Consider the following 20,007-nt stretch of genomic DNA (forward strand, 5'->3'; position numbering starts at 1 on the left):
AATTCCTCATCTTACACCCCATCCCCATCTCTGTCGGGTGGAATCTGTGAAAGCATCTGGAATTAGCAGGCATTTTCAGCCTGCTCACTTCAAAGCAGCCTGCAGCCAGGAAACTTGTGATTTCTAAGTATGACTTCTTAACAAAACGTTAAAACTGGTGCACGCCATTAGAAAATGAAAATATGGCTGAAATTTTGTCCCCATACTGACGTTGGTAAGGAAATCTGGGGGAAAAAAACATAATTGCACAACAAAGGAAGAGTTGTCTTAGTCGTTTTTAAAATATAGAAGCAATTCATATTAATAAAAATACAGTAAACTAGAAAGAAGGAAAACAAATTATTCATAATCCTACCTCCCCAAACCCATTAAAGCTTTGATAAAATTCCTTTCGGAATTTTTCTTAACGTAGTTGAAATCAAACTGTATATAACATTTTGTATCTCAGTTTTCTACTTACCATTGTAATATATACATTTTACATATAAGTAATCATTAATAAACACTATTTTTTAATGGTTGTCATAATTAAGCCCTACAGAATATTACTCTTAGTATTTCCCTAGTCTTGGACAATTAAGACAAACACCAATTTTTACTTATTTTAACACTATGGTGAATGTGTTTGTATGTCTTTTTCTGTATTTTGGGATAGTTCCCTGGAATATATTTTAAGATGTACAAATTCTACATTTGGGTATAGAAATTTTATGTCTCTAGTTACATATTTTCAATTTGCCTTGCAAAAATATAATTTTTTTCAGGGCAGTTTGGCAATGTGTATCAAGATTCTCACAAATATTCCTACCCTTTGATCCATCATTTCCTTAGAGAACGATCAGAGGGTATATGAAATGATTCTGTGTAAAATATTATCACAGTATTATTACTATTACCAAAACAAGTTGGCCACAATCTAAAGATCCAAAAATAAAAAAGCAGTTAAATAGAATTATGATTAGCCAATTATTGAAATCCTATTTTCAAAAATAACAGGTAAAATGTCAAAATATAGCATATCATTAAGACTAAATGGAAAAGTCACAATATAAAATTATATGTATAACATGTTTAGTACACATACACACACACACATGTATATATACACACATACATATATATGTATATGTTCATAGAAGAAAGGCTAAAAACACATCAAAGTGTGTAATGATTATTTCAATAATAATTTCAGAGGGGATGACTATACAAGAGTTCTGCTGGGCTGTCCAGCACCTCTGCTTTCCTCTATAATTACACTCACCATACTTCATCTTAAATGCCTGTGTACTTATTGTACATTGCCTTTTAGAATAACATCAGAGAAGACTTTTTTCTGTTTCACTCACTGCTGTATGTCTAGGAAAGAACTTAGAAATTACCCAATAAACGTTTGAATGCTTTTGTGACTGACTGAGAGAATAAATGAGTGATTGATGATTGAATGAATTCAACAGAAAGAGGTAGGAGAGATGCCATAAAGAAGAAGGGAGCAGAAAAGGATGAAGATATATAGAGACGTCAGAGATAAGCAGCTTGGCAATGTGGAGAGAGCATAGGCTTTAGTCAGCCACACTGCAATATGACTTTGAGAAACTTCCTCAACTTGTACCTGTAAAATGGGATACTATACTCATTTAGTTGTTGTGAGAATTAACTGAACTATAAATATATAAATACACCTACCCTGTGCCCTGCACATAGTAGGCACTCAGTAAATGTTTTCCCATCCTCTTAGGTTACAGTTTGGTCTAGTTATGTCTATAACTATGAAAAGCCGATTACAAATTTCTAGGGAAAAGAATGTGCTGGACAAAATTATTTTCACTTTCATTTTAAAAGCTAGCCAAGCTAGAAGAAGGGCAAAGGGAAGATGCCCAAACACTTACAAGATTACACATCCTGGCCATAAGAGGATGTGGGTCTGTAGTACATACTGAAGGAATGAGCCCCAGAGGTAAGTTTTGTACAGAACAGAATCTCATCTATTTTAATGGTGGGACATAAAGGTATTCCCAGAGCAAGGAAAAACTTCCCGCTTATGGATTTCATTACCCTTTCTACTGATGAGACAAACGGATACAATATTAAATTCTGTCCTAGGGCCATTTGGCTAAACATGTGGATGTCGAGGGCCAAAAATACATTCATTGATTTGGGGATTAGAATCTATTTACATGCTTTTCAAAAAGATATTTCCGTTCACCTTGAAGCGCTGGTGCTTGTGTGAGGCTGGATGGCTGGGGACACTGGTCTTATTACACAGCAAAAACAGGCTCTTGGAGATCATCAGAGCAGCAAGCGGGATGGCTGCTCACCAGCACCTGTGCCTGGAGAGCTGACACCCTCAGGGATGTGGAACTGAGGTCTCCTCGAGCAGGCTGCTGAAGGCACGAGGCTCACTCACCTTGCAGAGCAAGAAACTTCCTTGCAGCGGAAGAGATTTTTGCAGAGAAATGAGGGAAATAAGTCATGGGGCTAGAGCAGCTAGAATAAATATTCCCATTCCCAGTCTCATAGAGATTCTGTAAACTAACTTGAGCACGAGCTTTTATTGCCTCCACAAAAACTCATGGTTTCTGTAACGGATGGCAACATAATAACTAGCCACTCGAATTGTTATTGTCTTCGCATTATTAGTTTACCTACCTTTGTCATTATCAGCCATGGCAGTTTTTTTTTTTAGTTGCTGTGTTTTGTTTGTCCTGGACTCTGCACATGTGAGTATGTGTGGCAGACTGTATACAAAGATGAATTCATGTCTCCAGGGCGTATTTTTTCCTTTGGCATTTTATTTCATTGTAAATGATCAAATTTACTATATTTTAACTATTTTTTATTTATTTATTTTTGGTTGCACTGGGTCTTCGTTGCTGGGTGCGGGCTTTCTCTAGCTGCAGCGAGCAAGGGCTACTCCTCGTTGCAGAGCACCGGCTTTTCACTGCTGTGGCTTCTCTTGTTGCGGAGCACGGGCTCTAGGCACTTGAGCTCAATAGTTGTGGCTCGCGGGCTCCAGAGCATAGGCTCAGTAGTTGCAGCGCACGGGCTTTGTTGCCTGCGGCACGTGGGATCTTCCCGGACCAAGGCTCGAACCCGTGTCCCCTGCATTGGCAGGCGGATTCTTAACCACTGTGCCACCAGGGAGGTCCAAAGTTACTATATTTTAATGTGTCGCCCTTCTTAATGTGGTGAGTCAATTAATTTGGCTGATATTAGCCGAAGCCCGGTAAAGGGCTGTAGGAGTCCGGAGGCAGGAAACACAGCAGAAGGAGGTGGAAATTCACTATAGCAGCTTGGCTACGATTAGGTATCTGGGGAGAAGCTGTTTGTTCAGAGGTGGGGGAGACAGAAGTGGTAACAGGGAACCAGGAATGGAAAAAGAGAGCCTCGCTGACAGATGGAAGGAGGAGTAGCAAGGTATAAACACAAGGTAGGGATGACAGCAAATTGCTCATTGGCACCTGAGGGCAGACTTCCCGGTAGGATGTGGTTCAGCCTTGGGGGGAGGTGCAGATGGTAATTACGACCCGAGGAAGTTGTTTTGCAAGGGAAAATCTCCTCCAGTACCACTACAGTATAGGAAAATCCACATAGACACAGAATCTAAGATGCTGATGGATGCATAGGAAGACTGACAGGAGGGTAGACAGACAGCTGATTGCTTACAGGAATATAGTAGCAATTTTAGGAACACCAAGGGGCCCCCCCAACGAAAAGTATGTTCCCTGTAGGTTTGCAGGGATGTCACCATTAGAAATTCCGTTCTTTGAGTTGTTCAGCGTGTGGTCCTTGGATCTCTGGATCAAAACCAGCTGTTTGAAACTTGTGCAGGTGGGTCCCAGAAGTCTACAGTTTAAGAGGCTCTCCAGGCGAGTTCTACACACATTAATGTTTAAAATGCCTGGACTAAGATATTGTCCCTTGTTGGGTGTGAAGGCCATGTTGAATTTATTAGATCCTTTCTGATAGATAACTGGCTGAAACACAGGTAGAGAATAGGACAAGAAACGTTCGATGATAGAGAGAGAGGCCTTTCCTCTCTCCAAGTGTCAGGAGAGTCCTAGGCAGTAAGAGCTCCTGGAAGTGTCTCTAGGCCTGTTAGGGGGGCAAGAGAAGAGTCAAACTCCTGCGGTTGCCACTCAGACTTTAGGGACCGCCAGTCTGTACATTTTGCAAAGCTCAGGTGAAATGCCAGCTCCTCCACAACTCACATCACATTCACCCACTGTCACCCGTATTTCTGAGCTCCGCTGTAGAATTTTGTCTACACATCTTTACGGAGTTAATTTATTCATTTATTTAACATATACTTATTGTGCACTTACCATGTGCCAGACTCTATTCTAGACACCGGGGCAGAGCAATGAACAAAGGAGATAAATATTTCTGCCCCATGGAACTTAGATTCTAGCAAGGGAAACAATTAGTAAGAAAAGTAAATGCATATTAGATAGATAAATGCTAAGGGGGGGAGTACAGCAGGAAAGAGTAACAGGAAGTGTGTGTACATAAGAGGAAATTATAAGTTTTAGATAGGGAAGACTTCTTCGAGAAAGTGATATTTGAATTAAGACCAGAAAAAAAGCAAGGGAGTGAGTAGAGGGTCTCTCCAGCAAAGTGCATTTAAGCAGAAGCAACAGCAAGATCAAAGGCCCTGAGGCAAGAGCTTGTTCAAGGGGTACCAAGGTGGCCTTTGTGGCTGGAGGAGAGTAAACAAGGGAAAGAGATATAGGAGATGAGGTCAGATGGCTATGGAAGGACCCCATCTTATAGACCTCAGAAAGGTTTTGTAGCTATTAGAAAGGTTTTGCCCTTTATAAGATGGAAAACTATTGAAGGATTTTGAGCAGATAAGTTCCATGGTCAGTCTTAAATTCAACATCGTCACTGGCTATTTTGTTGAGAATAATTGGTTGGGGAGGTGGGGGAAGTTTGGTGGAAAGGATATTGGTTTTAGGAAGCCACTGCAATAATACAAGAAGAAACAGTGATAGTTTAGACCAATGTGGCAGCAGAGGAGGTGGGGAGAAGTGACCCATTCTGGATATATTTTGAAGGTGGGATGAACAGGTAGGGTAAGAGAGAAAGAGAGGAGTGAAGGAGAATTCCAAGTTTGGGGGCCTGAGCAACTGGAGAAAGCCTATTGCCATTTACTGCAATGGGGAAGCGTGGATGCGGAGGGGGCACGTTTGGGGAAACAGGGATTTGGGGGAATCATCAGCTTATAGCCATGAGGTTGGGTGAGATCATGAAGGTAGTGAGTCTAGAGGTACAAGGACTGAGCTCTGGGACACTTCAACCCTCAGAGGTAGGGTGACCGACTGTTCTGCTTTGCCCAGGGCTGAGGGCTCCCAGGACACGGGACTTTCAGGAAAGCTCTAAGCAAACTGAGATGGTTGATCACCTGCTCAGAGTCAGAGAGATGAATGGGAAACCCCTGAAAAGGAATAGCAGAGCCATGGGAGACTCATAGCCCTGAGAGCCAAGTAAAGAGTGAGCTTCAAGTAGAAGATAGCTCTCAACTCTGTCGAATGCTGCTGATGGGGCGAGATGAGGACTGAGAATTGACCCCTGGATTTAGCCACAGAGAGGTCACCAGGGACCTTGACAAGAGCAATTTTAATGGAAGGTGCAAGGGACAGAAAGCCTGATTTTAGTGATTCAAGAGTGTCTTTGTCTGTTCACGCTGCTGTAACAGAATACCATAGGCTGTGTGGCTTAAACAACAGAAGTTTCTTTCTCACAGTTCTGGAGGCTGGGAAGTCCAAGATCAAGGCGCCAAGAGATTTGGTTCCTGGTGAGAACCCTCTTGCTGGCTTGCAGAAAGCTGCATTCTCACTGTGTCCTCACACTTTCATCATTGTGTGTGTGTGTGCAGAGAGAGAGAGAGAGAGAAAGGGAAAGAAAAAGATTGAGATCACTTTCTCTTCTTACAAGGCCACCAATCCTATCAGATTAGGACCCCAACCCATGACTTCATTTAACCTTAGTTTCATCCTAAAGACACTATCTCCAAATACAGTCACATTTGGGATTAGGGCTTCAACATATGAATTTGGCGGGGAGTGGGGGAGGACAGAATTCAGACCACAGCAAAGAAAGAAATTGGAAAGAGCAAAACAACGTTTCAGGATCTTTTCCTGTGCAGAAAAGGGAAAAAGTGAATGGTAGCTAGAAGAGTATATAGAATCAAATGAAGGTTAGGTGTTTTTAGGTGGGTGGAAGACCAAAAAAAAAAGGTATGTTTAATGCCAATGGGAGTGATCTAGTAGAGGGAAGAAGGGTCCTTGAATAGGTGAGAGAAAGTGGGACTCAGGACAATTGGGGGATGGACCTGAATGAGGGCACAGATTGTTCATCCATTGAACGAGGAGTGGAGTCAGAATTTATGGACCCAAATGCACACAGGTCTATAAATGCATTGGGTGGGCTTACCAAAATTCCCTCCTATTTACTTCTATATTCATGGTGAAATAGAAGAAAAAGGTCATCAGCTGAGAGTGAGGATGAGACAGGAGCTTATGGCAGTTTGAGGTCAGAGGAAAAAATATGAGAGTAATCTAGGAGAATGGGAGAGTGATGGACTAAGGAAATGAAATATAATTGCCAGGGAGCATTAAGGATCCACTTAGCACTGAGCTCCCCTTTAGACTAGAAGTAAACACTCACACCTTAGCATAATTTAGTATAATGCGTCCCAGGATGGATGGTGCCCAAGGAATGGTCAGAAGACTTGGGGTCTGGTCAATCAGTTTCATCATTCACTTAACGTAAGTCACTTAACCCGTCTGAACCTCCTTGTATTTTTGCCTGTGAAATCAGGATATTCACACCTGCACTGGCTTCCTCATAAGAACCATGAGATGGAACATGAAGGATATCTTCTAAAATGTCAAGTGCTAAACACTTCAGAGATTACTAGAGGACTAGACTGGGTAAAATTAGAATAGCCCAAGGAAAGGTGAAGGGCCCTAAGGGGTCCTCAGGTTCAAATGAGGTCTTTCCAGGAAGGATGTCCTTAGGGCACTTAGGACAACAGGTGAGAGATGACATAAAAAGAAAAGGAAGTCGAGGAGGACATTACCAATGAGTACTGGCTACTGTGGCCCAGCGCTGGTGCGGCTAGTTTAGCTGAGGACACAGCATTCAGCAGACACCCAGAGTCAGGGCTGCCACTGTCCCATTGACACTCTTGTGTGAGTTAGAAATAGGCACCCCTTTCTCAAGACCCTTCCTTTTCTTCCACTTGTGAGAAAACTGGCCAAGTATACTTACCTTATTAGAATATTTTCTTGACCTACACTTGAAAATTTTTCAGGCAACAAATTGAAAATTTTGTTAGGCCTAACAAACATGAAAATCTGCACTGTTATTGTGTGCATGGCGCCCCCTAGGGTTGTGTAGTGCACAACAGCACACAGCAATTCTGTCTCCGCTGACCCTCAGCACTAACAAACCCCTTTCAGTGACCACCATCTCAAGATTATTCCTTTATGCCTGTATTTAAAATAATATCAGAATATAATGTCATTTTAAGTTTTTAAGGTGGAAATTGAACATTACTGGCTTCTTTGCTTTAGGCTACACTCTTGGTAGCCCTGGATTAGGAGGACTCTTTGAAGACCATTGACTTCCAGGAAGGATTTTCATACACATTCGGCAGGTGGGAATTCAATGGTACATATATTTTACGTGCACTGTCCTATTTAAGGCCAAGCAGCCGGGGTTTCCCTGGTGGCGCAGTGGTTAAGGATCCGCCTGCCAATAAATGCAGGGGACACGGGTTCGAGCCCTGGCCCGGGAAGATCCCACATGCTGTGAAGCAACTAAGTCCATGCGCCACAACTACTGAGCCCATGTGCTGCAACTACTGAAGCCTGCACGCCTAGAGTCCGTGCTCAGCAACAAGAGAAGCCACCGCAATGAGAAGCCCGCGCACCGCAACGGAGAGTAGCCCCCACTCACCGCAACTAGAGAAACCCTGCACGCAGCAACGAGGACCCAACGCAGCCAAAGATAAAATAAATAAAAATAAATACATTAAAAAAAAAAAAAAAGCCAAGCAGCCATTTAGAGAACAAACAAGTTAGACTTTCATTCCACTGGGGCCCATTTTTCTAGCCAAATCCTATGGATTAGAAGCTCAAGTTAAGGAAAGAAAGAATCATAAGAAGTTGTTTAGCAAGGTCAAATCCAGTTTTCCTTTCTCACACAGGCTCTATCCATTTCTTGGATGATTGCCACCTTGTGATATAATCACTGATAATAGCTACCTTTTAGTGGATACCTAGCCTGGCACTCAGCTGAGTACTTTAAGTGTATCATTGCATTGAATCCTCTCAACCACATTATGAGATCGATATTATTAGCTCCCCCTAACAGATGAGAAAACTGAGGCTTGAAGAAGGGAGGTAATTTTGACCAAAGTAAATAGCCAGTAGGCTGAGAAGTCAGGGTTCTAACCAACTCCCTTAGCACCCATATCCACCTGCTCTCAGTCACTGGTGTGTCCGTCTCACTTGGCACTCTATAAAATGACAATTAGAGTGGTGTCATGAGTGTTTTAGACTGTTTGCAGACCATGAAATATATCTCTAAGTTTTAAGGACTTAGCTTAACACTTGAAGACACACCATTGAAGCCAAAAATCATGCGTTCTTTTATCTGTGGGATCAAAATTTGTCATGCAGCATCCTGAATCTCCTGCATGTCCTCGGAGCAAAGCACACTCAGCACCATCATTTGAAAAGTAACTCAGCCAATAACATCGTTTCTGTATGTGAGGGCCAAGTGGCATTAGCAAAGTACGCAAATTCTAATTTTAAAACTCACGAAAATATTTCAGAGCTAAAACAATCCACATCTTTTTGAAACAAGCCACATAACTGAACAAAATTTTGTCTACAAAGCCCAAGTTCACCCACCCACCTGTCACTGCTGCATTCTTTGTGATACTCTCCCTAGTGGCCCAGAAAAGTTAGCTGCCTTAACTAGTATACTTGGAGGAAGATTCCAGAGTATGGCAGCATCTCATTTTCTTTGTTTAATTTGATGGAAACTGGACTCTTACCAAACTGTGAAGGTGAGATCAGGGGAAGGGTGTGAAATATCAGTTTAAAAATAACCACTTCCCATCCATTGAGACAAAGAGGTGTTGAAGGACCCAGTGAATTTTACAACAATGAGCGTTAAGGAAAACACTTGAAGCTCCTAAATCCAGGGACTCAACGACTTAAAGAGTGAGAACCAACCCCGCTGACATCACAGATCCTTCCTGCGGTCACAATGTTGCTGGGCCACCCCAGGAAGATGCCCCAGAAACATGAAGACTTTAGTCTGGATGCGATCAAGATTCCTTAGTACTTTGGCTTTCTGAGAGAGAAAATTAAAAATCTCTGTGCCCTTTCAAAAAAAATCCAATCAACAAAAAGTAAAGTCAGGAAATCAGGCATCATGAGTTCAGGTATTTATCTCATGGATTACTCAAGGACTCTTAATTTCTCGTACTTTGCTATGTAACTTGTATTTCTTCTTACATACAAACAAGGTAGCAAATCCCAAAGAAGATCCTCAGATGGCTTTGGCACAATAGGGTGAGGAATCATTTCCTATTGTTTTAGAAGAGCTTGATCTAAATGAGTGCATCTTAACAGTTTCCTGAGTGTCTCATGGCAGTACCTGAGGTGATAAGCGCTTTCTGTAGGTGTGATGGGGACCTGGGAGAGAACTGGGGTGGGGAGGAGGGAAGGGAAGAAGTGTAAAAGAAATTGGAAGCCTCCCTTTAAATTTCACTGTATGTATAGAAACTGCCCTCAATTTTAAAAAGTAGAAAATTGCCACCACTGCAAAAATTCACTTGCCATAGTTCCTAATCTGACTCAGCATTCTGGTTGCCTAGATACAGATGTACACGAAAGTTCCTCCCCTACCGCCACGACTGCCTGCCGCGGAAGAGCCAGATGAACCTGATGGCCCCCTTCTTGGCTCAGCCAGTGACCAAGAAAAGAAAGCAAGTACTTTTAGATATTCATATTCAAAATAGAATATTTTGCTCAGCTTCTTTAAAGCTTAATGTTGCTTAGAGAGATCTAAGGAGTCCTGGAAGAGTTGCTTTTCTTTTCACTCTCCCACATCTCCTGTTTGTCCTGCTTTGAAAAAGTGACTGATGCCAGCACAAGCTGCAAAGAAAAATTTGTCGATACATTCATTGCACTGACTTTTAATATGTGGAGATAAAAATTAACAAAAATTTGACAATTATTTTTGTGAAGATTTAAAAGGAAAGATGATAAACTCAAAGTGGAGACATTACCTCTAACATAAAACAGAGAATAGCTAAATAGAATTTTTATTGGTATGGACTTGTCATATCTTCCCCATGAATGAAAAAGAACATTTAAATAAGCAGGGTTTTTAGACTTTGCATTGTAATTCTCAAACACCTGACCAGCGGATGCAGCCTCTTGTGATGGGAAGAGGACTGGAAAGCTAGCACAATGTCAAGGACTGATTTTTGGTATCTATTGGCTGTACCACATATTGGCTATGTGACTTGGACAATTACTTAAACTCTCTTGTTTCCTTCGGTGAAATGGGCTAATTAGGCCTATCAGATAAAGATGTGGAGTTTGAATGAGCCACTAAGATAAAGGACTTAGCAGGTAGGAAGGACATAGTCTGATTATTATCATCGTCTATATGATCTTGAGCAAGTTCCTTCTCTGATCCTCAGATTCCTCACCTATAAAAATAATTATCTTAAATTCTTTCTGTAATAAAGATTTCAGTTACTTAAGGTAACTATTGTTATCCATAAGTTAAAGGCAATGATTCCCACCTTAAAGGGCTGTTTCAAGAATGAAATCACATCATATATGCGAAAGTATTTTATAGTCCGTTAAGCCATAAAGCATTATTATGAAACAGATGAAAATACATGTAAAATGTTCCATAATAATCACAAAGTTGTTTGTGAAACAAATTTGATATAATTATGCTTAGTCTGTAGGAATAGGGATGGAAGAGCTGACATATTCAGTCAGCAAAAATATAAAAATTTAGTCTTAGATACATCAAAAAATTGCACAAAGAGTAAATAAATATGCCATAATGTTAACAGCTTTTGCTCTAGAATTAAAAGAGAATTTTTTCTTCTGTACCTTTTCCTTTTTCTATATTTTTCCAAATTTCCCTGCATTGTCAGGTTTCACATTTGTTACTTTACACGTATGTGAGTTGTAGGTGTGCTTTTAAGAGGATGCTATTTATAGTCTTCCAAATAAGACTTAAAAATGAACAAAATAAAAATAAAACAGATGAATAAATAAATAAATAAATAAAACAGATATATCCAATTGCTTCACCTCAGAAGGAGAAAGGAAGACAATAGCCCAGTAACGTAGTGCCCTTGGACACAGTATTCATCACACTCTTTCATTCCACAAGTACTCACAAAGGACTACTAGGTGCCAAACATACAAGGCCAGGGACCAGCCCACAAACAATCTCCCACAGGCCAGGCTGTAGCAGTGGAGAGATGAGAAGGAAAGGGCTGGCATTAAGTAGGTGAGGAGCCCAGGGCACAGTACTGTTCCAGCCAGAATCCAGAGTGAAAACAGGAACCAGGGCAGAAGACCCATCCCATTCTCTAGGGAGTTAGGATGGTTTCCATAACGTGGACACCTGGGTGCCCAGTGTATTAGTAAATCCATTCTCTAAGGGAAGACCTGGCTTCGGAGCATCAGACCCATTGCAAACCCCACTCAGCGTTGGGGAGGGAGGATCTAAAGCACAGTTACAGCGGCCCACTGGCTCCATCTGAGCAACCTCAAGCTTTTTCTGATTCCCACCACCGAGTGGGCTGGTCAGGAGAGCCTGATTATTGTCAGGTGTCCTATATTAGCTTCTTTGATAACAAACTTGCGTTACTTTTTTTCTTTAACTTTTATTGGAGGCGAGGCGTTCCAATTAAGTTTCTTTGGCCCTAAATTAAGAAGTAAAATGTGGTCGTTCCTAAGGCATTTGCAAAAGGAATGATTTCTGTAGTGAGTCTTAACATATTCTGCTCATCATTCTAGTATATAATAACATAAACCAAGAAAAAATATCCTAGAAACATATTTTGCTTAAGTTTTTAACTGAGGTGGAATACAACTCGTACTCTCCCTACTGAATCGAATTCAGTGAGAGGCTATTAAAATGAAGGTAAATCTGTCTTGTTTTTTAAACTTAAAAAATAAGAGAACATTAGAGTTTAAAACATTTTCAGCATAAGCAAAATAGTGAGTACATTTGGTAACCTCTTTCCTCCTAGAAATGCTACAAAATTATGAATTTTCATGCAAGTAGAACTTTCTAGTAACATTTTATTGAATTAGTTGTGTTCATACGGCCAACTATGTTTAACACTAGAAGTTATGTATGTAACTGTGCTCTGTACTTTTATTTCTCATTGACTATAAGAATCTGACATCCAAATTTCTCAGAAAACAAAATTATTTGAATAGACTAGTTTTCTAGGTTTTGGCTTTGTTTTTGAAAATTAGCTGATTCCCCTCAGAATTCACCATGTCAGGAATAATTCACTCTATGAGGACATCTTTAGTAACTCAGCCAATAATCATTTGTTATTTCATTTAAAAAATTTTCCACGAATAATCTATGGCTTTGACTTTTCCTGAAAGTTTTTCTTAACTATGATACCAAATCTATGAAATGCAACACTCTAGAATCTTCCCAGAACTTGATTTTGATTTTAGTCTTGAGCAGTACAAATGGGGGCATGTGCAAGATTAACTGGGCTGGTGATCTATGATCTATAGCACATATTTTGTTTTCAGTTAAAACATTATAAGATGGATAAGATTTCCCTGTAAAGTAGCTAATGATACATTTTAAACCCGTGACATTTGTTTCAGGTAAGATTATCTCCAGCCAAAATGTCAACCAAGAATTCTACAGATCTAGTTGAATATGTTGACAAGTAAGTCTGTGAATTACAACAGTTTTAACTATTTACTATACTTGATGATTACGTTAGAAATTAAAGTGCCTGAACGAGATCTTTGAGTTCATCTAAACTAGTTCTCTGCTTTCAGAAGGACTGCATTAAACCATCTCAAGAAGACGAACCTCTCTCTCTTATTCCTCTCTGATTAACAGAACAAACCAATTTTACTGTTTCCTCTTTAAATAACCTCCATAGGTTCCTATAGATTTATGAATAAAATAACACAACATAGGCAATGAATGACATATGACAAGATCAGATATAGTTAACTGTGACTTTCAAAATAAACCAAATAAATATGTTAACATTTCATGATAAAAACTCAGGAAATTTTGAAATATATTAAACTAATCATCAGAATGTTTTTGTTTCTGCTATTTACAGTGTCACACCTGGAGCTCATCCAGGGAAGGTCTACAAAAGAGGGACAACTCCAGGGACTTGGAAATATAGCATACAATTGATAACATGCACGTTGTCCAAAAGATCCTAGAATTCCAATTTGTAAAGAAAGGATACAGGGCAAGGCATATTAGTTTGAGTTTCTATTTGAGTATGTCAGAGGGGGATTTGGTCTGATGTGCACATTAATGTTCTCAGGGCACTTGGGATTTAGTCTCAGGCTTTCCAGTAATTTTCTGCATGACTTCACACAGTCCCATATGTCTCTGGGCTTGTTCTCTCATTTGCCAGATGAAGAGGCTGAACTAGAAATTCTCTAAGACCCACTCACTGTATCTTTAAAATAATTCTGATTCTAAAATATACATCATGACCACAGGGAAAAAAAATGACCAAACAAATAAAATGATTCAACATGAAAAGAAAAATCTAAATACTGGATTTTCATTTTTTTATTTACTTTTAACAATGAAGATGATAAAATTTTAAAAATCACTAATATTACAGTATGTTCACAGCTAAGAATTTCCCTGTTCCTTAGCTAGCTGAATTTAAGCCATTCCAAAAATTTCAACCACAGTATTTCAGCCCCTCTTTTCATGCTACCCATGATTTGTATTTGCTTATGTGACTATGAGGCTGTAATTTAGCGAATGGAAACAAACAAGGGGAAAGGTTTTTTTAATGTTTAGAAATGAGACATTTGGATAGATGGCATTTTTTCTTAGTTAAGGACAATGAATGTGGTATGCACAAAAATAATAATTGTAAAGATATACTGGCTAACCTTGCCATCCAAGGAGAACACAAAGACCTATGCCCACCTGACTCTCCACATGACAAACAAAATAGAAATGGTTCTTCTGATCTGTCAAATTCCAGTATGAGCCCAAGTGGATTTATTTAGCTCAGGCTGGTGACTTACATCATAGGAAATGAGAGAAAATTCCTGGAAGATTGCAACAAACTTAAAACGAAATCCAAGGAAATTTTTGCCATTTCTTGGATTCCAGAAACTAAAATTAAGACAAAGGGAAAGAAGTGTTCTATAATTCAGAGCAAAAGCATGATGACCCCAACATTCATTTCTGCTGTGATCCCTCCCACATCCCTTCTCTTTTTGTCCAAGTCATATATCTAAGAACTTTCTATGTACTGCCTAAGATGACTGGTTTTCTTTTGGTCTCACTCCTCTAATCTCCCAGAGCAGGCTGCAAACTCCCTAAAGGCAGGGACTCTCTGGCCTTAGTGCTTTCTGATACCCCTACAGTAGCCTATCATGATGCATTGAATATCAATTCCTAAGGAACTGTAGTTGACAGATTTAATGGAGAATAATGGGGGAGCAATTGAATCTTTAGGGCTCTGCTTAGAGCAGCAGACTCCTGGGTAGCTGATTAACTGGAAAAGCAAAATAGCATTTGGGCATTTCAATCATCAGTGCAGATATTTTGAACTGACATATCGAATCCAACAAAATAAACATCAAAAACAATAATTTTTAAAATAACTTCTTCCTCACAGTCATAGTATGCATTGAGTGGCAACAAATGTATTGATATGCAAGCAGAGTACTCACACAAGTAAAAGTCATTATCGATTCATTAAGAAGCCTGAATATATGTTACATATTCTCAGAGGTTCTGCCTCATAAATCTATGTGGGCATATTTACAGGCAATACTAAAAACAAATAATAAAAACAATGGAAAAGAGTAAAAATTCAGCAACAAAAGAGATGATGCCTAGTCTGTGAACAAGGTTTGGCTAGAGATGAGCACATTAAAAAGAAAGGCGGACTGAGCATGTACAGGGCCCTTCTCAGCCTCAGGCAGCTGGAGCAACACCCACACTTGCTAAATGTTAGATCTTATTAATAATCCATGCAGCAGGGGCAGGCGGAATGCTTGCAATCATTTCTAGGACAATTATGGTGATATTATATTAAAGGCAGTAAATAATTCTGATTTCCACATGTGTTTATAGATTCACAATGAACAGATGTCCACTGAGTTCATGATGGTGTAGTCAATGCTCACTTAAGCTTAATTAAGCAGAAAAGCACCAGAGGCTTTTTCTTTTTCTTCTTTTTCTTCTGTTGGTAGAAGGAGCATGGCATGGAGGCTAGGCACCTAGGTCTACCCTTGAACCTGCCTGTAATCAGCTATGTGACCTTGAGAAAACTAAAATGTCTTTGCTTCTCCAGGCAATCTCTGCCTCCTCTATAAAATGGGGTGGGGTTTTAGGTGCCTGAGTCCCAAGGGCTGTCTCTGTTCAAGGTAAGATCCAGAATTCATTTCCAGAATGCAGATCAGAGCCACCACTACTTTCTATTTCTCAACTCTGCCCACAGTTTAAACTCATAAACACTCTTTTATGTAATAAAGTAAGTGGTTAAGATTTAAGAACATATGTTATTCCCCCACAGGATTTCATATGGTGTAGAAAACAAATACTGCCCATAAATTACTTTTTGTTTTCCTTCAGTTGACTCTCCTGAAAAAAAAAAGTTTCTCACCACCGAATCAAATAATTTCTAAGGTCTTTTCCCTCCCTTAGATTCTTTGGTCTTCAAAAACTGGTTATAACCATTTATTCACTTAACAAATATTTATTGACAATCTACTACATGCCAGGCACTACGCTAGGCACTTGGAGGGTTTTCAGTGAACAAAACAAAGACCCCGTCCTCATGGAGTTTTGTGCTAGTAAGAGGAAGAGATACACATTGTTAGGTGGTCTGGCCAGGGTAGAGTTCATTGAGAAGTTAGCATCGGAGCAAAAACCAGGAGATGAGAAAGTGGGCCATGGGGACATACAGGGGAAAGCTAAGTTTCTGAGGCAGGAACACTCCTGTGGTGAGGCAGAAACAGCACAGGGGCAAAGAGGGCTGGAATAAAAAGGAGGGAAGTATAAACCCGAACTGTAATGCTATCTGGGCCAAGAAAATGAAATTGTTTTGTACTGAAGAGTTGTCCAGGCTGGGCTATAGCCAATATACATCTCAGGAATTCTCTTCAGGAGTACATTTTGGGAAGATGGGGGTCTGGCTGACAGCCAAAGAATGGTATGTAAAATTTGGATATATAAAACCATCAGTGAGTCAAATGGGCAAAATAATAAATTATTAATGATCTCTACTTGTAAGTAGAATAGGGCATTCAGGGTCTGGGAAGTATTCATTTTCAAGGTTTTTTTCTTAGGACCGTGGCAGCCATTTTATTATACTGTGATGCATTGCTTTTGTTGCTACATGAAGATAGATATTTCACATTAGAGTACACAGGAAAGGAAGACAAAACACTGTTGGTTGAGTTTTTTATGGGATAGGTCATGTTAGGTTGGAGATCTCTTGCGTTTTATTTTGCAGTATCATATCCATCTTCAAGGGCAGCTAGCTCCCAGGTGAGAAAGCTCAAAATAGTCTGCATAGCTTATAAAAAAAAGATACATGGGGCACTCTGGGTTGTTAGCAAGTTGCTTATTACCTGGCAGACCCCCTCTCACCCTGCACAGTTCTCTAGCCCCACTGACCGCATTCAGCGTTAACGTTTCCAGCTCCTACTCCATGTTAATCATCTCATTTAATCCTCACAATAACCCTAAGAGGTGGAGAGTGTCGCTAATTCAAAGATGAAGTCAGTGCGGTTCACAGAGAAGTCAAATACTTGCCCAAGGTCACACAGAAGATTCTAGACCAAGATTAGACCAAGATTCTAACAGAAGATTCTAGACCAAGATTAGACCACGATTCTAACACAGAAATCTGTGTCTACGTTATTCCAAAGCCTATTTTCCTAACCACTCGCTATCCACACCCCCTGCCAGCTATCTTCTCAACACACACACACATATAGCCTGGGACATCATCACCTCCAGCCCATCCATCCCTTGCAGCATGGAAGATGTGAAGGCAGCCATATCTGCTCTTCCTCCATGGGTTCCCTCTGTGGGATGTAGGCAGCCTGGGAGGCACTACCGTCAGCCACAGTGCAGTCTTTTACTCTCTCTCTGGCATCATCTCACTGTGCTGGGGGTGGACACAGCTACAGGAACTGGGCATTACCCAGAGCACTCCCATATCAGTCCAGGCAGGAGCTGCCCACATGAAGCTCAGCTCCTCCCACCCCAGGAGGGACTGAATTCTTGCCACACCTGAGAGTTTCTGCTCAAGTGTGAGAACTGTGCTGAGGTCAGGCCAAGGATAGTCTCAGTTCACTAGAGCAGAGAGGGAGCCCCTCCAACCTCTGGGCCACAAAGAGGACCCTTAGGGCTCCACGGAGAGATGTGAGCCAAGCAAAGGAAAGGTAACTGGGGTGAAAAATTGCATGATGTTGGAAGCAAGTTTTTATATATATATATATATATAAATGCAGAGGAGTATATTTATATATACAAGTTATATATAACATTATATATAAACATATGTATCTTGAATACATATTTATATACACAGAGGAATATACACGTGTAAATATATATGCCAGTTATATGTATATAACTTTATACCTATAAATATATATACCTTGAATATATATATTTATATAAATATATGCAGAGGAATCAATATACCTTATCTCTCTGAGAAAAATTCAAATATAACAGGCAGAACTACTAACTGGTCTAAACAAATGTGCTGTGGTGTAGGGAAAAAGAGTCAAGGGGGCAGGTTGAAATGTTTCCCAGCTGGATTACCGATCATCTTTAAGCTTTAGTTTCCACCTAAATTGAGAAAAATTTTACTTATGCCAAGGACAAGTTGTGGGGATGAAATGAAATCATGTTTATGAAAGTGCTATGTTGACTATAAGCATTATGGAGAAATAAAACAGCAATAATAATAGATTCCTTACATTTCTCTTGGGCTAGAAACTCCCCTCAAATAATATACCATTTGTATTAGTTTCCTAGGGCTGCCACAATACAGTACCTCAAACTGGGTGGCTTCAAACAGTAGACGTTTATTATCTCACAATCCTGGAGGTTAGAAGTCTGAAATCAAGGTGTCTGCTGGTTGATTCCTTCTGAGGGCTCTGGGGAGAACATGTCACATTGGTCTCTCTTAGTTTCTGCTGACAGCCAGCAGTCCTGGTGTTCCTTGACTTGTAACTGCCTCGCTCCAGTCTCTGCCTCCACCTTCACGTGGTCTCCTCCTTGTGTCTCTGCCATCACACAACCATCTTCTTACAAGGATATCAGTCATACTGGATTAGGGGCCCACCAACCCCTAAGACCTCAGTAGGTATGACTAATCACATCCGCAGTGACCTCTAAGGTCACATTCTGTGGTACTGGGGTGGGGGGCGGTTAGGACTTCAACATATCTTTTTGTGGGGACACAATTCAGCCCATAGCACCATCTAATCATTACTAATAATTATAACAAGAACACACGTATATGACCCTTGTAGACATTACAAAGCACTTCAGATACATTACATAAATTGAAAAACTTCAGCCAAATAAGTAGGGCAGGAGTCATCTCCACAGGACAAATAAGGAGCTCTCTTCTGGACAGCTTAATAGGGCTTAAGGGTATTAAGTGGCAGAGGCAGAACTCGAGCTCCCAGTCTTCCAACTCCAAGTAGAGTGTTCTTTCCCCTGGAGACTCACATAAATAACTCTCAGAGCCCAACATTAGCAAGGTAACATGGGTAAGCATCTCAAGAGCCCTAGAAAACACTGTAAGAACTCCAAACACCCTCAAAACAACTTGCTGCTGCCATTTACATGTTGCCCCTGTGTCACCCGGATGTCCACTGAGCCCCCATTCACACAGGGACTCAGGAACACCTGCCAACCTGAATGCCTCTACCAGAAAGCCAATCACAACAGGTACATTACTAATTCTGTAATTTTATTGAAAATGTTACTGAACACTGGGAGTTTGCCTCATATATTACATAACTTGCCTCTGGAAAAGATCCACAGCCAGTCTCTTTCTCCAGTCTCTTCTCAGCCAGGTAACTATTTGGAGTCCTTCCCTTTCCTAGCTCCTCCACGCAGACCCCATGCTGACCCAGCCCCGCTGGGCTGCTTCTTCCTGTTATGTGTTATTTAAAACAGGAGATGCCTCCCTCACCCACCTACAGCATTCAGTCCTGTGTAAAACTCAGCAATGGAGGCTTCTAGAGCCACCAAAACCATCTGCCAGGGTGATGGTTAGGAACAAGCAATGGAGAAACCATAGAAAAGACATTTTCAGTTCCATCACTCTACGCACACACTCACAGATTATTTTTGTGAGGCAGCAAAATATTCTCTGAAATGCCACTTTGTTCTTTTTTTTTTTTTTTTTTTTTTTTTGCAAAACTCTATCCACTGAGAATGTAACTAGTCATAGAATAAATCTCACGGAAATGAAAATTCTCTTCAGTTATGCCCTTTTGTGTTCTAGAAAGGAGTTTAAATTTTCAAATCTTTGTCTCTTGAATATTCCAGGTTGCCGAAATGGTTATTAAAATCTCCTAAGTAAATTTAGTGCTCTACTCGCAAGAACAGAACGGGCAGAGAAGTGAGAGTTACTATGTACCAATGCATCTGCCAGCAACAGCACAGCTGGTGTAAGTCACATTGAGTTGCAGAGAAATAGAACTCAGA

General features: G+C 40.4%; 1 protein-coding gene across 1 annotated transcript in view; it reads left to right on the top strand.

Annotated features, from left to right (window-relative positions):
* The first annotated feature begins 293 nt into the window (after nt 1-293).
* FAM81B (family with sequence similarity 81 member B) overlaps nt 294-20,007 on the top strand; it is a 58,185-nt gene continuing 38,471 nt past the window's right edge. Inside the window, 4 exon segments of the mRNA XM_082381092.1 lie at nt 294-1,954; nt 9,896-9,933; nt 9,935-10,006; nt 12,915-12,979. Of these exon segments, the coding sequence (XP_082237218.1) occupies nt 1,942-1,954; nt 9,896-9,933; nt 9,935-10,006; nt 12,915-12,979 (188 nt within the window). The 5' untranslated portion in view covers nt 294-1,941.

Source organism: Balaenoptera borealis (genome assembly GCF_965194805.1).
Source record: "Balaenoptera borealis genome assembly, chromosome: 2".
Lineage (NCBI taxonomy): Eukaryota > Metazoa > Chordata > Mammalia > Artiodactyla > Balaenopteridae > Balaenoptera > Balaenoptera borealis.